Genomic DNA, 17,964 nt, shown 5'->3' with positions numbered 1-17,964 from the left:
TCTTATTTGAGTCATCCATGAAAAAATATTACTTTTTATGCTAAGAGTATTACTTTTTATTGTGAATATCGGTAAAATTGACTCGTCTCACAGATAAAAATTCGTGAGACCGTCTTACGAAAGACCTACTCTTCTATTGAAAAGAATTTGGTAATATTTATCAAAATAATTAAGAAATATTTGAACTTTCGGTTATAAGAAATCAACCTCAAGACAAATACAACCAGATGTGCCCACTTTTTCTTTGACGTTTGGGAAACAGCGACAATTTTTTATAAGTTATGGGCTAGCATATAATAAATCATATAAGTCGAAATTTTATATTTTTAAAATTTAAACTAAACAATTGTTTGAGCTGGAATATAATCATTATTTTTGTTGTTTTTTAAAGTAGTAAAAGTCAATTTGGAAATTGTGATTGGGCAGGGAATCGTAAAAGTATGTTTTGGGAAAGGAAACCAAACATCGTTTTAATTATCAGAAAAGGTGACCAAAAGTGTTCCAAAACCTCGTCAATAACCTTAATACAGTCAGAACAAAAATACATTCTCTGCAAATTGATCCATACATCTGGCAAGAACATATTCACAACAAACCTCATAGCCCCACTTGGGACCGAAGCAGGGTGTTGTGAGTGTCATGTATTCTGATTGCATCTGATCCAAGATTCAATACATGCAGCTGCCCAGATGCAAACACATTCCACCTATTGTTCAGGCTGGTCTGTCTCCTCTTTATCAGGGTCTTCCTCCTCTTCCTCTTTCTTTTCTTCCTCCTCTTCCTCATCTTCTTCCGGTGGATCGGCTGGCATTGGTGGAGGTAATGGAGTTTTCATTGGGCTGAACTGCGGGAAAATGTCCGGTCTCCTTCCTGGTTTTGGTCTATCCCACTCCTGAAAATGATTGAAATAAGCTTTGTACTTGATTATTGTTTCAAATCTTCTGCTATAGTTGGTTTTTAACATCCCTTGCATTACTGGATGTTCATCACAAGTTTGTTTTACATTCAGATGAATATCCAATAAGTGAAGAAGATACATGCCAAATGTCACAGGAGATTTATATTATAAAATCTTGCCTGATCCAATATTTACGCTAAAAATAGAAAGAACAAATGGGTATGACATGGATTACAAAAGAAAAAAACAAATAGGCATGACATGGATTACAAAAGAAAAAACAAGCCTCGCTTCTCTATGTTGATAAATGCCAATGTGTGAACCGCGACCCAAAAGAGGAAATCATCCTCCATGTTCAAGTACCATGACTTGTTGACAAGTATCTTTCAATGCATTATGCATGCCAATGAAAGAAATCCACTAAATTTGAGTAAACTTTATGCAGCCAAGCAAACACAATGTACATGTTCTCATTTAAAAGTAGAACTCGGGAGTGCTCCTAATTGTTCACCAAGAACCAGTGCCAATGACTTGAAAGTTACCACGCATCTGTTAAGCATTAACTGTAGCCCTGATGTTCTTGATGGCTCCTAGTGTGATTATGATAGTGGTGTTTGAACTAATCTATGAAATGAAGAATTTGAATTGCAAAATTAGTATCAGCTGTAGTTTTTTTGCGGGATACATTGGGGGTGGGGATTTGAACCTAGCACCCTGTAAGGGGAGAGGTCATGCCAGGAGGCTTTTGGCCTATAGGCCGTGGTTATTGGTACGACAAGAAATGTTCAACATCAACTATTCTGAATGGATGAGCAAACGACAATTCTTCATGTGATGAAATTGGGATGAGTCTAATGTCTAAGTCGTAGGAATCCTAACGATAACTAAATTCAAGGGAATTCATTTGCATTCTGCCATACAGTCCACCAAGAGAGAACATAATACACGACAATCAAGTTGAAAAAGACTCCTTAAACTGTTAGGTGGGATTTTAATAAGGTGGGGCCCACGTCAAAATAAAATATTCGGAAATCACGAATCCCTAATCGAAAGTTTCTAAAAATAAACGAGGAAAATTTGTTATAAATTGAGCCTTCCTTGTTTGTTTTTAGTATCCCAAAATCAAAAGCTTTTCAGCTTTGATAAAAAGAGAGTGCATAGAAAAAAGGAGTGTATTTTTTTCTTGAGTGTGGGAATTCTCTTTTGTGAGTTAGAGAAAATATTTTCTCGGTATACTCGGGGTTGGGATCGTGAGATATTGAGGTATTGGTGTATACACTTGTTGTAATATTTCTCCCGGTTATAAAAGTTGCAGTGCTCCGTGGATGTAGCCTATATTGGGTGAACCACGTAAATCTTTGTGTTCTTGTTGGTTGTTTTATTCCGCAATTTTTTGGGTACTATTATCATCGTGATCGGCATCGCTTCGGGGGGTAATTCCCCAACAACTGGTATCAGAGCCAGGTTCTGAAAATTCTTAAAAATTCTGAGTATGCTCTGTGGTTGCAGCTTTGTCTGATCTTCCACATCAGAAAAGATTTTTTAGATTTCCTGTTAAGGCTAGAGAAGTGATGGCCGGAGATGATGGATCGGGACCGGGAATCAACAAGTTCGACGGAACAGATTTTTCGTTCTGGCGGTTACAGATTAGAGATTATCTGTATAGCAGGAAGTTGCATCAACCTCTATCTGGAAAGAAGCCAGAAAAGATGGAGGATGATGACTGGAAGCTTCTTGACCGACAAGTGTTAGGGGTAATACGATTGACCCTAACGAAGAACGTGGCACGTAACGTGGCGGAGGCAAAAACAACTGAGGAGATGATGTCCATTTTGTCGGACATGTACGAAAAGCCATCGGCAAATAACAAAGTACATCTCATGAAGAAGTTATTCAACTTGAAGATGGGAGAAGGTGCTTCGGTGGCTAAACACATCAATGAATTCAACACTATTGTTTCACAGCTAACATCTGTTGAAATTAAATTTGATGATGAGATTCGGGCACTTATTCTTTTGGCGTCTTTACTAGACAATTGGGAACCAATGCGGGCAGCGGTTAGCAACTCTGTTGGAAAAATAAAGCTACAATTTAATGATGTCAGAGATCAAATTCTTGCCGAGGAAGTTCGCAAGATGGATTCTGGTGAAGGAACATCATCAAGTTCTGCTCTAAATCTCGAGAATAGAGGAAGGGGCAGGAGTGGCGAAAAGAGTTTAAACCAATGGCATGGTGGGTCCAAGTCAAGAAATGGAAAAGACAAAAGCAACTTTGAAAAGAATGTGAAGTGCTGGAGCTGTGGTGAGACTGGTCACTTGAAAAAGAATTGCAAATCAACAAAGAACAACGATAATGTTGTTACTGAGGAGGTACATGATGCTCTGCTATTATCCATGGAAAGCCCTGTTGATTCTTGGGTTATGGACTCAGGAGCTTCGTTTCATACCACTGGTAATCGTGATGTATTCGATAATTACATTGCGGGAGATTACGGAAAAGTTTTCCAGGCTGATGGAAAACCTTTGGAAATAATTGGTATGGGTTATATCCGGATGAAGATGACAAATGGATCTGTCTGGAAAATCAACAAAGTAAGGCATGTACCAAAGTTGACACACAATCTGATTTCAGTGGGACAGCTTGACGACGAAGGCCATAAGGTGACCTTTGGTGATGGTTCCTGGAAAGTGAGAAAGGGAGCCATGATTGTTGCTCGAGGAAAGAAAACTGGAACACTTTATATGACTTCCATTTTGAGAAATAAATTAGCGGCTGTGGATGCTGGAGCTAATTCAAGTCTATGGCATAGTAGGCTTGGGGATACGAGTGAAAAGGGAATGAAGATGCTTGTTTCAAACGGAAAGCTACCGGGATTAAAGATCGTTGAGCACAAGCTGTGTGAAGCTGTATTTTTTGGAAAGCAGAAAAAGGTGAGCTTTTCAAAAGAGGTCAGAGAACCGATATCGGCGGATTTGGAGCTGGTACATACTGATGTATGTGGACCATCTCCTGTGACATTCCTTGGAGATCACTCAAGATATTATGGCACTACTGTTGACGATTCGAGCAGGAGATTTTGAGTTTATTTTGTGAAAAATAAATCGGATGTTTATGAGACCTTTAAACAGTGGGAGTTAGCCATGGAAGATGTGATGGATTTGCTGTCATCCAATCACATGTGGAGGTTGTCAGAACTTCCTGAAGGTAAAAAGGTTTTACAGAGCAAGTGGGAGTACCGGTTAGAAAATGACGGTAGCAAGCGGTACAAAGAAATACTTGTTGTAAAAGGTGAAAAGAAAGTCATTGGTTACACTGATATTTTCTCTCTGGTGGTAAAGTTAACTACTATCAGGACTGTACTTGGATTGATGGTAAAAGAAGATTTACATCTTGAACAGTTAGATGTAAAGACGATGTTTCTTCATGGTGAGCTAGATGAAGAAATGAATCAATCACAGGGATTTGAAGTACGAGGGAAAGAGAAAATGGTGTGCAAACTTCAGAAGAGCTTGTATGGTCTCAAACAAGCTCCAAGACAGTGGTACAAGAAGTTTGATGGTGTAATGAATAATGATGGTTTTCTGAGGCATCAGGCTGATCACTGTTGTTATGTGAAGCTTGATGGTTATTATATCATACTACTGATATATGTAAATGATATGTTGATAGCAAGAGCTTGTCTGGAGGAGATTGATAAACTCGAGAAAGAGTTATCAAAGGAATTTGCTTTGAAGGATTTGGGTGCTGCAAAACAAATCCTTGGACTGGGGATCCTTAGAGATCGGGTGAATGGAGTCTTGAAGCTTGAGAAGATTCCTGAAAGCAAGAATCCAGCTGAGATGCTCACGAAGGCTGTTATCATTGAAAAACTGAAGTTGTGTTTGACTTCAGTTGGTCTCCTGGACTAACAAAGGAGGTATGAGCTGTTGCACTGATGGTGTGAAGACATGATTGAAATCAAGTCTTCAAGTGGGAGAATTGTTAGGTGGAATTTTAATAAGGTGGGGCCCACGTCAAAATAAAATATTCAGAAATCACGAATCCCACATCGAAAGTTTCTAAAAATAAACGAGGAAAATTTGTTATAAATTGAGCCTTCCTTGTTTGTTTTTAGTATCCCAAAATCAAAAGCTTTTCAGCTTTGATAAAAAGAGAGTGCATAGAAAAAAGGAGTGTATTTGGAATTCTCTTTTGTGAGTTAGAGAAAATATTTTCTTACTCGGGGGATTGAAATGAGGTATTGGGTATACACGAGTAATATTCTTGAGTGACAATCTTCTGTGGATTTGGATATATTAATGTGCGTGACCCGAAATCTTTATTCTGCTTATTTATTCGCATTTTTTGGGTCTAATCACTGACCAGCTGGGATAAGTCCCAACTAAACAACAAAACAAGAATAATCACAAGCAGTAATATTCTTGAGTTATTCAAGATAAATGTGCTACTGATTCATTACTGTCGGCAAACTGATAATCAAGAGTTCAGCTGTGTCTAAAAGGGCAATTTCACTTTAATTTCCTCCATGAACATTCATGTTTATCATAGTATGCACCTCTCTCTATCATTTAAATTTGCAAAAACAAAACTCAAATCTTTTCATGTTATTCACAGTATGCACCTCTCTCTATCATTTATAGTTCACAAAACAAAACTCAAATCTTTTCAGTCTATTCCATTTCAAATAATTCGGAATTCGAACTAATGTGCTCAAATTTCTCACGGATTAAAATTTTGACTGGCTACTGTTTTTTTATTTTTAGTGCATCTGAGGTCGAGTTTAGGTCAGCTTCCTCTTCCAAACTCCATAAGCAAGGAATGTTTTTCCTCAATATTACTCAACAATTAGGAAAAAAGTTTTTCAAATATTTCCCTTTCGATTTCTGCTTTCTGTCGCTCTTATTCTATTTTCTACCTAAAAATTTGAGCTCAAAATGCTAAAGCAGAGCGTAACAAGACGGTGGCATTAAATCAGCATCCCAAAATTCAACAATTCACTACTGAATAAAGTTGGAAATTTTGAGAAGCCACCGTTAAACGATGAATCGGCAAATCAAATTGAATAGAGAAATAGAAAAAGACAATGAAAACCATCCGAAAAAAGTTCACAGAGGTAGAAAGCAATTAATTGAACTCACAATTGGAAAATCAAGAGGGGAACGGCGAGTCATCTTCTCTTCTTCAGGAGCCATACCCACAACCACTGACCTCCGGCCTCCGCGCGCTAATCCCGGAGAGTTAGTTCTCCGGAAACCAGTCAAATCAAGAAACACAGAAGCAGATGTACTCACTGTCGCTGCCGTGGATGAAGTTGAAGGAGGTGAGGGACAAAAAATCGGCGGAGTGGTCGGAGTTCTAGTTGATGAGAGGAGGGAAAGGGACAGAAACGCCATATAGGGCAGCTGGTGCAGGCGCGTGGTATAGTTTTCCTGCGACAATTGTTTAGCTTCTCCGCCAGAAAGATACGGTCGCACACGGCAACCACAGAGAGCTGCGGTTCACGACTACAAACTCGAGTTTGGATCCGAATGTCATATAGTTCGTCTAATCCGACCCGACTTGGCAACAAAAGCTCACTTTTTATAATTTCCCGATTATTTCAGGATAATCCGTCCGAATTGTCAAATAAAAATAATATTTTTTTAAGAATTGAATTAGAGATTTCGATTTTTGCATTTGATAAAGAAATCTACATCAATTTTTATGTAAATTAATTTTTTTAATATAAAATATAATAATTCTTAGGTAATTTTCAATCGCTTGGGTTTTATTTAATTTTCTCAAGAAATATATATTTTATCTAATTAGTTAATATTTTCATGCGTCATTGAGACTAAATATTGTTATTACAGGAGTCTTTTATTTAATAATAAGGCATATGCGTATGATCCAATTAAAATATAGTATTATTTATTTTAAAAAATTCAATTTATAATAAAAATGTACTCTAATTTTTATATGATTTAAAGTACATTAAAAGTGTGTTTGGATATATACAAAAATGGGTTTAGAATTATAATTGAATTTGGATTTTAAATCTATGGAATTGGAATTTATTTTTGTGTTTGGCGAAGATTTAAAATGTAATTTTATTTTTACAATTAAAAATAATATTATTTAAATTAATAAATTTTATTGTTTATTTTAAAATTTTTTATTAATAATATTTATATAAATAATAATAATTTTTTTTATCAATAACAATAAATTTATTTTAAACATATAAAAAATATTTTAAATTTATAGTTTTTTTTATAAAGTTTATGAAGAAAATAGAGACCATAGTTTGATAATTAGATATTAGAATTAAAAAGAACAAAGTTTTTTTAAGAAAAAAAAATAGAATTTCTAGATATAAAAATATTTTTATTCGATTATAAATTAATAGCATGAATTGACGATGATATAAATTTCGGATAAATTATATTTCGTTTTTTTTAAAAAAATATTAAATTTATAAGTAAGTTATATAAATTCAATAATAAAAATAATTTGATTGTTTTTAAAACTTAAATCCATGAAATATCATAAAATCCTACAAATTTTGTAAAAATTTCACTTAATTAAATGAAATTACATAAAAGACAAAAATTTGTGTGAAACGGTCTCACGGGTTGTATTTTGTGAGACGAATCTCTTATTTGGATCTTCCATGAAAAATATTATTTTTTATATTAAGAGTGTTACTATTTATTGTGAATATTAATAGGGTTAACTCGTCTCACAGATAAAAATTCGTGAGACCGTCTCACAATAGACCTACTCTACAAAAAATCACATACCAATTGCATTTGGAAATCTCATTTGTCAAACACTTGAATGGTAAATCTCACCAAATATCATCCAATTATATGTTGTCCAACCCAATGTAACTAAATTGTAGACTTTAATCGATCATCACTCAATTGCAAGTAATCCTGAAAATGTTAAATTTTTTAATTGAAAATTGAAAAGACATAACCAATCAATTATTGCAAGTAATTTTTAACAAGTAAATAAAATAAAATACATTAGCCAACCAAAAATAATTTATTTATTATCTATTAATATTTTTAAAGTTGAGACATGAATAGTAATAACTTCAATTTCTTGGTCTATAAATTTTTTTTCACAAATTTCCCTTTCCGCCATACATACTTAAAATTTAAAATAAAATAATGAATTAGTGATTTAAAACATTATTATATATTTAAATAAAAATTAAATTTAACTCTATATGTTGTGACCAAATGTTTACTAGATGGGTACGTATATTCAATACGAGATTTAAAACTTATGTTCACTTTTGTAAATTCTAAAAATATGGTGATATTCAATTAAGACATTTGTTTACTCTATAGAATTCTAATAATATTTAAAATAGACTTTTATGTAATTTTAAAAAATTAAGTAATATTCAATCGTGTTTTCAAGAACTCTATTAAAGTCTAGTATACTTTCATATAATTTTTAAAAGTTAAATAGTATTCAACAATACCTTCAAGAACTCTAGAGAACTCTAGAATATTCGAAATTTTTATAAACTTTTAATAACTCAATGAAAAACATTAACGTACAAACATCAAAAGTTAAAGCACATCTATAAAATGTAAAAAATTGTTTTTGATTCAACCAGAAGATATAGATAGATTTTTAAATCTTCTAACTCATACACAGTATATTTTTTTTGTTACTTTCAACTCTTCAAAATGTATTTCTATCTACACTTTAATTTTTCCTTCGCAAATGTTTCATTTTTTGCCGATTTCCCGTTTACTCATTTTTTAAAATAGTTTGAAATAAACCCAAATGACTGATGTGTATGAATTTTTTAATTTTATAATCGGTTTTTAATTTATGATGTACCCAAATGGTTATGATAATCAATAATAAAAAATGACCCAGAAAATTATAATGTCGTTTAATTCTTAAATAGTTGAATAGTATTTATAATAAAGTGATCGATACTTCAACTAAAAGAAGAATATCGATTATTTCATTTTCTGATGTCAGCGATAGACATTGGACAAATAAGAATACTGTAATGAACATGCGATGAGCAAACCTGTAAATTTGGCATACCCCTTTTAGTTCATCAATACACTTATTGTGTTTGGTTTGAAGGATAGGATAAACTAATGATTAGTATGTAAATGATAAAGAAAATGATTGTGGTTTGATTGTAATATATGATGTAAAATAATATTGTGTTTGGTAAGTTTTTTAAGTGTAGGATAATTTTGAATTTTTTGATGAAAAGACAAAATTGCCCTTCTCCTTCGCGACGGCGGCGACGGCGACAGTGACGGCGACGACGGTGACGGCCGGAGAAAACGGCCGGCGGCGTCAGCGGCGGCCTGCCGGTGGTCGGCGGTCCGGCGGCGGCCGAAAACGGTTGTCGGAGTCAGCGGCGGCCGGCCGGGGGACGGCGTTCTGGCGGCGGTCCGACGGCGGTCGGCCGGTGGTCGAACGGCGGCGGTAATGGCGGTAATGGCGGTCGGTGGCGGGAAGTGGTGGTGAGTTTGAATATAAGAGAAGGGTAAAATTGGAAAAATAGGAGGTATTAAGAGTTGGATAAATAATCCTAGGGGGTGAGGAGGTATTATTTTAACCTACCTAATATAACATAATCATTCATAGGAGGGATTGAGTAGGTTAAATAATCACGAGTACCAAACAGCTGATTAAGTAGGATAAAAAAAATTATCCCCCCTTATCCCTCAAACCAAACGCCCCCCTAGATTTTAAAGTATCATAGTCGACAACAAGATAAAAAATTGATTATAAGCTATTATTTATAAATATATTTTATAAGTTAGTTGATAAAATAATTTGTTTTCTTTATTGTTTAAACAAATATATTTTTCAAACTATATGATTTATAATCTTGAAATCCTAAAAGTTTAAAGTTATAATTATAATTTTTTTGCAACGATCATAATTCATATGAAAATCATAAAATTTTATTGGATCTTAAAATTTCAAGTAATTTTTTTAATAAATGAAATCATCGTTAACTTTTTAGCTAAACATTGATTTTTGTACATTTTTTTTTTTGTATTTTCAATTAGTCTATATATTATATTAAATTTATTAAAATTTACATCAATACAATGAAAAATAATATTTTTAAATATTTTTTTAAATTATATATATCGATTCAAATACAAAGATAACGATAAAACGACACATTTTTTTAAATTTTACAAACATACACACAAACCTACACATATACACATATACATGTAAGTAAATTTATCTTCATTAATACATTTTAAAAAATTAAACTGAAGATGTTGTCATTATCAAATAATTATTAGTTAAAAAATAATAACAAGTTATAATTAAAAATATAAAATCCACAAAATTATATCTATTATTATTATATATATTTATATTAATATAAATCGAAGAATGATTTGCTATTTTTTTTAGCCTTCGATAGTGCATCCGCCCTTGCCTCTCTTCCTTTCCTGGCTCGTTGTGAGGAAAAAAAGAAATGGCGGCAAAGCAAGTCGCCGGCGACGGCGTGCCGCCGAGCTTGGCTGGGATGTCCAAGAGTCAGCTCTACGACATCATGTCTCAGATGAAGGTTACTCAATTTGATTCAATCAATTATACGGCATATACATTAATGTTACTGCTCTTTTTTTTTGAAAAATTTGTTCGCTTCGAAAATTACACGGTGATGAGATATTGGGTTTCTATGTTGGCAGGCTTTGATAGAGCAGAATCATCATCAAGCGCGGCAGATTCTGATTCAAAACCCTGCTCTGACGAGAGCTCTGTTTCAGGTTTTTTCTCAACCTAGGGTTTTTTGAGCTCTGTTTTTCAGGTTTTTTCTCAACCTAGGGTTTTTTTTTCTTTTTTCACTTTGATGCTGCTAGTTCAATTATTGTTTCTTTGAACTAGGGGTTGATGTAAATTTTATGGATACTACTTAAATTTATTAGTGTAGCTGATATTTGAAAGCTAAAATAAAAATTCTGACACAAAATAAAAGTTTCTCTTTTAAATGTGATTGGATTTTTTTAATTAAGGTGAGTGATGTCGTAAACCTGGAACCACGAGGAATTTGAGTCATTGTTCAATTGTTGTGCCTAGTTCTATGCAGGGATACATTTTTAATGTTTTTAAGTTTGATATTTCTAGGTTTCTCTAAGGTGAGTAGACTGATGTATTGCATAGGATATGAAAAATTGGGCACAGAGTGTTAATTCCTTCTCTCGGTTTTTCTGCAGTACTGTACAAATGCATAGATATATATTAGTTGCTTTGCTTTTGTCACTTGACACAGTGTTTACATACCTTTTCATCCATTTGCGTACCTTCAATCCGAGTGAACTGTAATACTTATTCTTTTGTACTCACCAACGATATTAAGTTCCTCTTAGTTTGCGATACGGTGGTGTTGATTCATTTGGAATTAGTTTATTCTTCTCACTTCAATCATTTTGTTCACATAAATGGAAAAGGGAATCGATATCAAAGAAGACATAATTCAAAAAGGGGAAATTCTGCCATGTATGCTAAGAACGGGGAAAAGAGTATTTCCAAGATCTACATATGGGATCTAGGAAACCCGAAATTTAGACATGTCCATACCAAACATGCATTTTCATGGTTCATTTTATGAAGATGAATTGGAGTCGAGATATATTGGAATTTTTGCTATATTTTTGGGCACGTACTTCCGTTAACTTAGGGTATCATCTACAGTTAAAACACTACCATGCAAAGGTGACATGCCCCAAGTTTCAGAGTTCCTGTCGTGGAAGTGAACACTTCATACCAGCTTATTTGCTAGAGAATAATAGTATCTGCTAGCTTTGTTTGAAATCGTTGCCACATCAAGATAAAAGGGCTTAGAAAGTTTAAAAAGTCTATAAGATTCACAATTAGACTCAAGAAATTCAAACAATTTTTATATATTGCTTGGAAGCTTTTGGCTTACGTGCTATTTGAGCTACTGACATGTATATTTTCTGATCCTATCTCGCATTAGGCACAAATTATGCTCGGAATGGTGCAGCCACCTCAAACAGTACGTTCTTTTGTCTTGTCTTTACGTTTTATTTTGTTTACTTTTTATTATTAGTTTCTGAAACATTCTGTAATTTTTTGTATTCTGCGTAGGCTCCAACTGTTTCTCCATCAGCGTCACAAAATTCTCAGCAACCAATAATACCAACTCAGCAGTCCAATAATCAGGTGTCATCGTTTCCAGTTGATCAGAACCAGGCGAGAAAGCAGCAATCAATCCAAAATGTCGCATCAAAACCTCAATCCCAATCTATTCCTCCAAATGTTCAACCCCAGCTGCCACCGTCTCAATCCATGCCATCAATTCAGAAACCTAAGGGGCAACTTGGTCCCAGATCAACACCATTGTCTGTTCCACAGTCCTCTCAAGGGCCTAATCCGACACAATTGCCGCAGCACACTGCTCCACCACCACCTTCACTTCATCAGCCCTCAATGCCCATGTCCTCAATCCCCATACAATCACAGCAACCTCAACCTTTGCAGAACACAGGCAGTCAATACTTACCTCTGCAACTGCCTCAACAACCACCATTACCACCACAGCCAAGACCACAAATTCAACCCTTCTCCCATCAGGTTCATACTCAAATGGGACCAAATTTGGGTTTCCAGCATCCTGGTGGACATACTGGACAACATATGCATCATTCCCAACCAATGTTCCATGTAAATAAAGGCTGGCTTTTAAGCTAATTGAGTTTGTTTCTTTTCTGTGTGGTGTCCAATAATCCTGTTTTCCTTTTCTCTTCTCTATTTTGATGGGTGTGTTATTCAGCCAGGAACGGTGTCTCCTGCTGGTCTGGGACCTTCATTTCTGCAAGGACAGCCACCGCTCCCTAATCAGCCCCTTCCGTCATCACTTTATCAGGTTTTTCATTTTAGTTCATGTCAAGTTCAACAAAGTGTATTGAAACTGATATTTTTTACCAGGTGGATGTATGCAATCTTTAGTCCCACTTATCTTTGTACTTTTTGTGTTAAGACTTTTTTGGGAAGAAAGAACCCTTATTATTGTTGCTTCCAGGCAGGAGGCCCTCACCTAGGAATGGAATTCAATCAAGTAGGAAGCTCCAGCCAAGTGGATAGAGGACCCAATTGGAGGCCTGGAATACCCGAAGCTAAAGGACCACATTTTCCGGGACCACCTTTAGTCGCCAGTCCAATGGGTCCCATGAGTCAGCCTCCTCGACCACCATCTGTAATATACTCGTTTAGATTTTCCCAGCATCTTGAATTAGAATTCCCCCAGAGGCTGTTAATCTAATCTCTGTGACTATGCAGTTAACTCCTGAGATGGAGAAGGCGTTGTTGCAACAAGTTATGAGTCTGACTCCAGAACAAATTAGCATGCTTCCTGCTGATCAAAGAAATCAAGTGCTCCAACTGCAGCAAATGCTTCGTCAATGATTAGCCAAGTGGAGTTGGAACTTGTGATGTAGTCACATCTTTAGCTCCACTTACCGACAATATAATTCTGCTGATTGTATTTCGTATCTTTTATTGTTGTTTATTTTGTTTTTATTATTGTTTTCCCTTTTCAATCTTCTAGTTAGCCTCCTGGTTTAATCCCATTGAACTCACATCTGTGTGGGAGCTCGTTGATTGCGATACCAAAGTGCATGTCGACTAGACGACTACCTACCTTGGGTGATTATTCATTGGGCAGGAAGAAGTTTTTCTTGCGTCCCCCACCCCACACCAAAACTAGGTTAAGAATTCACTCTGTATTGCCTGAACTTAAATTTCAGTTTAGTGTTGATGCATCTCAAATCCTGGATGATTAAGGTTCAATAACATTGCAGATTTGCGTCAGATTTCCATGAATTTTTCGATTATCATCTTCCTTATATTTTCCTAGTATCGTCTAGGTATGCCGTTGAAATATGATAATCCTTATATTTTCGTTGTTTTGTCTGGTTTGTCCTTGAAATTTTGTGTTAGTAATGCATCATATATTACGTACACAAAAATTATCCGTCGGAGAAAACGATGCCCCAACCACCGAGAATATTGGTCGACCAAACCCAAGGTCTCGGGATATTTCAGGTGCAGATCTGATAGCACAATTTAAAAAAGCAAGCGGCGAGGTTATTAGAGTTATAACTGTTGGTCATGCATTGAAGTCGCATCAGTTATTTTTTTTTTTTTAATGCTTTTGAATACGGGCAAGACACCACAAATGGAGTCGAAACGAATTATTTGTAGAGAAAAGTTAACTTGTTCTTTTTCCGAGTTGTTACAAGCAAGGGCAAATTTATAACCCCTATAAAACTCCAAAAATTCCCACCCATTCGGGATACAACGTGGTGATCGCTTTTCAACCTGTCCAAGTCCCAAATCATAGTTTTCACTGCTATTGATGCTGTGGAAATCGATGTTTCTTGAATTCTTAGCAAACAGGCGTGCGCCAGAGCTCTTCATAGAGCAAGCGTGAAATTTTCTAAGATAATATTCAGCGGTCATTCGTAGCCATAATTACGCTATGGAGAATCAGAATTTTCGAAACTGGAAAATTCAGAATCTTCACCATCCTCCAAATTTACCCGTTTCTTGTCTTATTTTTGGTAATTCCTCTCACATATGTCCAAAATCTTGGCTTTCAATGCGGCATTAGCTTTATGTCAGCGCAAGAACTACTCAACTAGAAAGTATACATGCTAAATGACGAGTATGTGAAAACAAAATTACTCACTTGATCAGCAAAAACACCGTAGAATTGGTTGTGATCCTGTGACTTTCCAGGCTTGCTATTCTCCACGTAAGTGGAAACACCCTATAAAGAGTCAGGATGGAAGAGTTTAGTTGTGATAAAAACGCTAAAAACTTCTTCACATGGGAGTTGAATCACTCCAAGAGCTAACAACAAATATACGTCAGGTTCAGAAGTACAATTTGAGTAAACAAACAGCTTAAAATAAAAGAAAAGTCCACAAACAAATAGCGATAGCAGACCAAGAAATGAAAATTTAAACATTGAGTTGATACGTAGAGAATAATGACCCAATCTCATATTGCTGTAAGGAAATTCTACGCTTCAATGCTTTTGCCTTAGTTAGAAGGTTTCTCGGCCTTAAGGTAAGAGGTCGGTAATAATTCTTGCCGCGATAGAAAACTACAACATGGCCTTTGGGGACTCTGTCAATTGACACTAGTATTCCACCACTTTCACACTCCAGAGTACCGGCCAGCGCTTCTTTATCTTCACCAACTGAAACTGCTGTTGGTCCAGCTCTGACTTTCTCCTCACCATCCTGTACCTGTTTCGTCAATTCCTGTCTTTCTGCTAAAGAAGTAGCTACACTAGGTGGAAGAAAATCCTTTCCTCGGTACATTACTATAAAATATTTGTTTCTTAGAAGCAAGACTCCCCCAGTTAATTTCTGCCAAAAAGACCGGGAGAAGAGAAGAGAAGAGAAGAGGGAAAAAGAGCAATTGATGTACAAGAATGACTTGCAACTGAAATCAAATGCAAATTCCAGATGTCTAATAATATACCAGGATTTAAATGTAATATTATTCAGGATATTATGAAAATATTAAGTGACTTCCCAGTCCAATAGTAACATAAACACATTACTGCGATGCCAATAATCCCTTTCTCCCAACCTCCATCCATCATACACATGCAAATATATGTCCTACATGTTTACTTACATAGTTACATTATAAACTCTGGCGTTTTGTTTGAATTGAGGGATTGGGAACAAAAAAAATTCAAACCCATGATACATACTTGCTACACTCAACATGGATAATTTTCAAAATCCAAAGTGTTCAAATCTTTTAACCAGAATTTTCAGCTCAATTTTTCAATGCATTTCCAATGCTAAATTATTGAAGCATTTGAAAGTCACACTCTAAAATAATTTCTCAATTCAAATGTAACCAGTGTTCTAAATGACAATCGAGGAGGCTGCTTAAGCAGTAGACTAGGGGCGGTCACCTACCGTCTTTGGCTTAGACGGTCTCTATAGGTGATCCAAGGCTATTCAGAGGGAGAGCAGGTGGCGGAGGTGGCAAAGCAGATGGCGGAGGTGGTCAATGATTTTAAAAGACTAGTCAATGTTAAAGTCAAATAATTTTAAAAATAAGTCAAAGTCAATCGATTTGAAAAACACTAGATATAGTGAAAATACAACTCACTCTCTTTTGTAGTTAACTGCCTCCAATCACCGTCACCATCAGCTACAACCTTAATTATCTTGTTAGTTTGCGTTGATATATTCATTTGCACTTTTTTTAGATTATATTATGTTGTATTAAGCTTTTTTTTATGTATAAACATTATTTCATTATACATTACATAGAATATGATGATTATTTGTAATTATATTGTATAATTATATATAATTATTTATAAAAAATTGCTAAAAAAAAATCAACTGTCTAGGCGGCCGAGGTGATAGGTGGTCATTGACTGCTCCGCCACCGCGTCCCGTCATTTACAACATTGAATGCAACCAACCTTAACAAACACAAAACAAGATTCTCAACGTGATTCTGTGAGGAAATCAGACTTCCCTATTTCAGTTCTCATTGAACTTTAGTTGAGCAAAACAGGATTTCAGACGGCCTGACTGAACGAAGTAATGATTTCTCATACCACCAAAACCAAGGTTTTCATGCTTACCACTGCATGGCATACACAAAATACTAATCCCCATCTCAAAAGATTGTATCCCCTGTCACCTCACACAACATTGCAGAGTAAAATGTATTGCACCGCGAAAATAGAAAAATTAAGATGAGACCTGAGTGTATCTTGAGTTCTTCCAGCCATTATTTCGTTGTTTGTTTTCTGGATTCCACGTTTGACAGCAATTTTTACAATTAAACTTTTCTCCCAAAGCTTTGTATGGCTGCTGCTAAACCTTGATGATTTCTGTTTCTCCCTGGAGAATTAAAGAGACATATTGATCACAAGAAATCCAATTATAGCATATTAAAACAACGTTGCAGGGCTAATATTACCAAGAGCAAAATGGCATGGAAGTGCTTTAGCTAACTTTCTCAAGTTAGTCATCTCAGCATCGGTCGCATTCCAGTGGGAAGAAGCCTAAAAGGAGTTTTAAATCCGGAAAGAGTCCGAGGAAGTAAATCAGCATCAATAGGAAGTACTCCTGTACCCCACCAATCTTCAAACCGTGGAGCTAATCCATCTAAAAGGCAATTGTATTCAGCTTCCTCTTCTGTCATGATTTCATCACGACAAGTCATAACTGGGTACGGGTTCTTGACGACTGGTTTGCAAAAATTGCTATTTGCAGCTGAATTGTCAGAAGGGGAAACAGAAGGGACAAAAATAGTTTCAATGTTCCCTCTGTCAGGTTTCACAATAGGACCCTCATAGTTAGTTCCTCTAAAGACCAACATAACGCTTCCAGACCTCCATTTCACCAATCCTCCAGTACGAAGCTGATGAGAAATAGGTGTAAGAAAGTTTTGGTTTATCCCACAAATTGATAGTTAAAGAAACACTACAGTAAGAAAAAAGGAGGAAACAGCACCAACAAGCGACTAAGTTGGATTGTAGTCCCAATCAAGCGTGGTTAATCAGATAACACGAGCTACAAAAATAATACTACCAATAAATATTCTGCAGGATCAATTAAACTGAAAGATAGCCCCGATTAAAGAATTAAAGGGTACACATGGAAGCAGTTGACAGTGTGAGAATATGGGGGAGGACTGCATGAAAGTTGATTTTTCCCCCCATTTGAGGCTATATTGGAAGTCACCATCTCTACTATTTCATGTGCGGTCGTAATATCAGGAGATAAATCCTCATGAAACTTCAACCTCACCAATTCACTTTTCCTCCAGTCATCATGTATCTTCTCTAAGACCGCACCCGTCACACCAGCCTTGGGCACGTTAATCCGTTCTCTCAGAATCATCCCCATTCTCGCCTTTCTCTTCTGTTCTCCGCTCTACTAGAGTACCCAAAACATTCCCCAGAAGGCTTGAACACGGTGAGAGAATAATGTTGTGGTTTACGAGAAAGAGCGGAGAAGAGATGCCGCGGAATTCTTTATTTACAT

The 17,964-nt window shown here is 35.7% G+C and overlaps 2 protein-coding genes and 1 pseudogene across 2 annotated transcripts; 1 reads left to right on the top strand and 2 right to left on the bottom strand.

The window, feature by feature from the left end:
• Positions 1 to 430: 430 nt before the first annotated feature.
• Positions 431 to 6,428, bottom strand: LOC140829225 (uncharacterized). The gene is made up of 2 exons (XM_073192285.1): positions 6,037 to 6,428; positions 431 to 892 (listed from the first exon to the last, which is right to left on the bottom strand). Exons 1-2 carry the CDS (start codon positions 6,289 to 6,291, stop codon positions 707 to 709), a joined length of 441 nt encoding a protein of 146 aa, XP_073048386.1. The 5' UTR covers positions 6,292 to 6,428; the 3' UTR covers positions 431 to 706.
• A 3,888-nt stretch (positions 6,429 to 10,316) lies between these two features.
• Positions 10,317 to 13,780, top strand: LOC140829224 (cleavage stimulating factor 64). Its single transcript, XM_073192284.1, has 7 exons — positions 10,317 to 10,469; positions 10,594 to 10,671; positions 11,883 to 11,921; positions 12,014 to 12,589; positions 12,699 to 12,791; positions 12,948 to 13,121; positions 13,205 to 13,780. The coding sequence occupies exons 1-7, from the start codon at positions 10,377 to 10,379 to the stop codon at positions 13,328 to 13,330; spliced, it is 1,179 nt and encodes a 392-aa protein (XP_073048385.1). The 5' UTR covers positions 10,317 to 10,376; the 3' UTR covers positions 13,331 to 13,780.
• A 442-nt stretch (positions 13,781 to 14,222) lies between these two features.
• On the bottom strand, positions 14,223 to 17,947 carry LOC140829223 (CRM-domain containing factor CFM3, chloroplastic/mitochondrial-like; annotated as a pseudogene).
• Between the last annotated feature and the right edge of the window lie 17 nt (positions 17,948 to 17,964).

This window comes from Primulina eburnea, chromosome 4 (genome assembly GCF_022965805.1).
Source record: "Primulina eburnea isolate SZY01 chromosome 4, ASM2296580v1, whole genome shotgun sequence".
Lineage (NCBI taxonomy): Eukaryota > Viridiplantae > Streptophyta > Magnoliopsida > Lamiales > Gesneriaceae > Primulina > Primulina eburnea.
The sequence above is the reverse complement of the archived record's forward strand: the minus strand, read 5'-3'. Positions and strand labels throughout refer to the sequence as shown.

Bases quoted from the DNA above. Each gene is read 5' to 3' on its own strand.
- LOC140829224 (XM_073192284.1), top strand. From the start codon at position 10,377: ATGGCGGCAAAGCAAGTCGCCGGCGACGGCGTGCCGCCGAGCTTGGCT. The intron at 11,922-12,013 runs GTACGTTCTTTT...TATTCTGCGTAG, and splicing joins TGGTGCAGCCACCTCAAACA to GCTCCAACTGTTTCTCCATC. The intron at 12,590-12,698 runs GTAAATAAAGGC...TGTGTTATTCAG, and splicing joins ATTCCCAACCAATGTTCCAT to CCAGGAACGGTGTCTCCTGC.
- LOC140829225 (XM_073192285.1), bottom strand. From the start codon at position 6,291: ATGGCGTTTCTGTCCCTTTCCCTCCTCTCATCAACTAGAACTCCGACC. The intron at 893-6,036 runs GTGAGTTCAATT...AATCATTTTCAG, and splicing joins CCCCTCTTGATTTTCCAATT to GAGTGGGATAGACCAAAACC.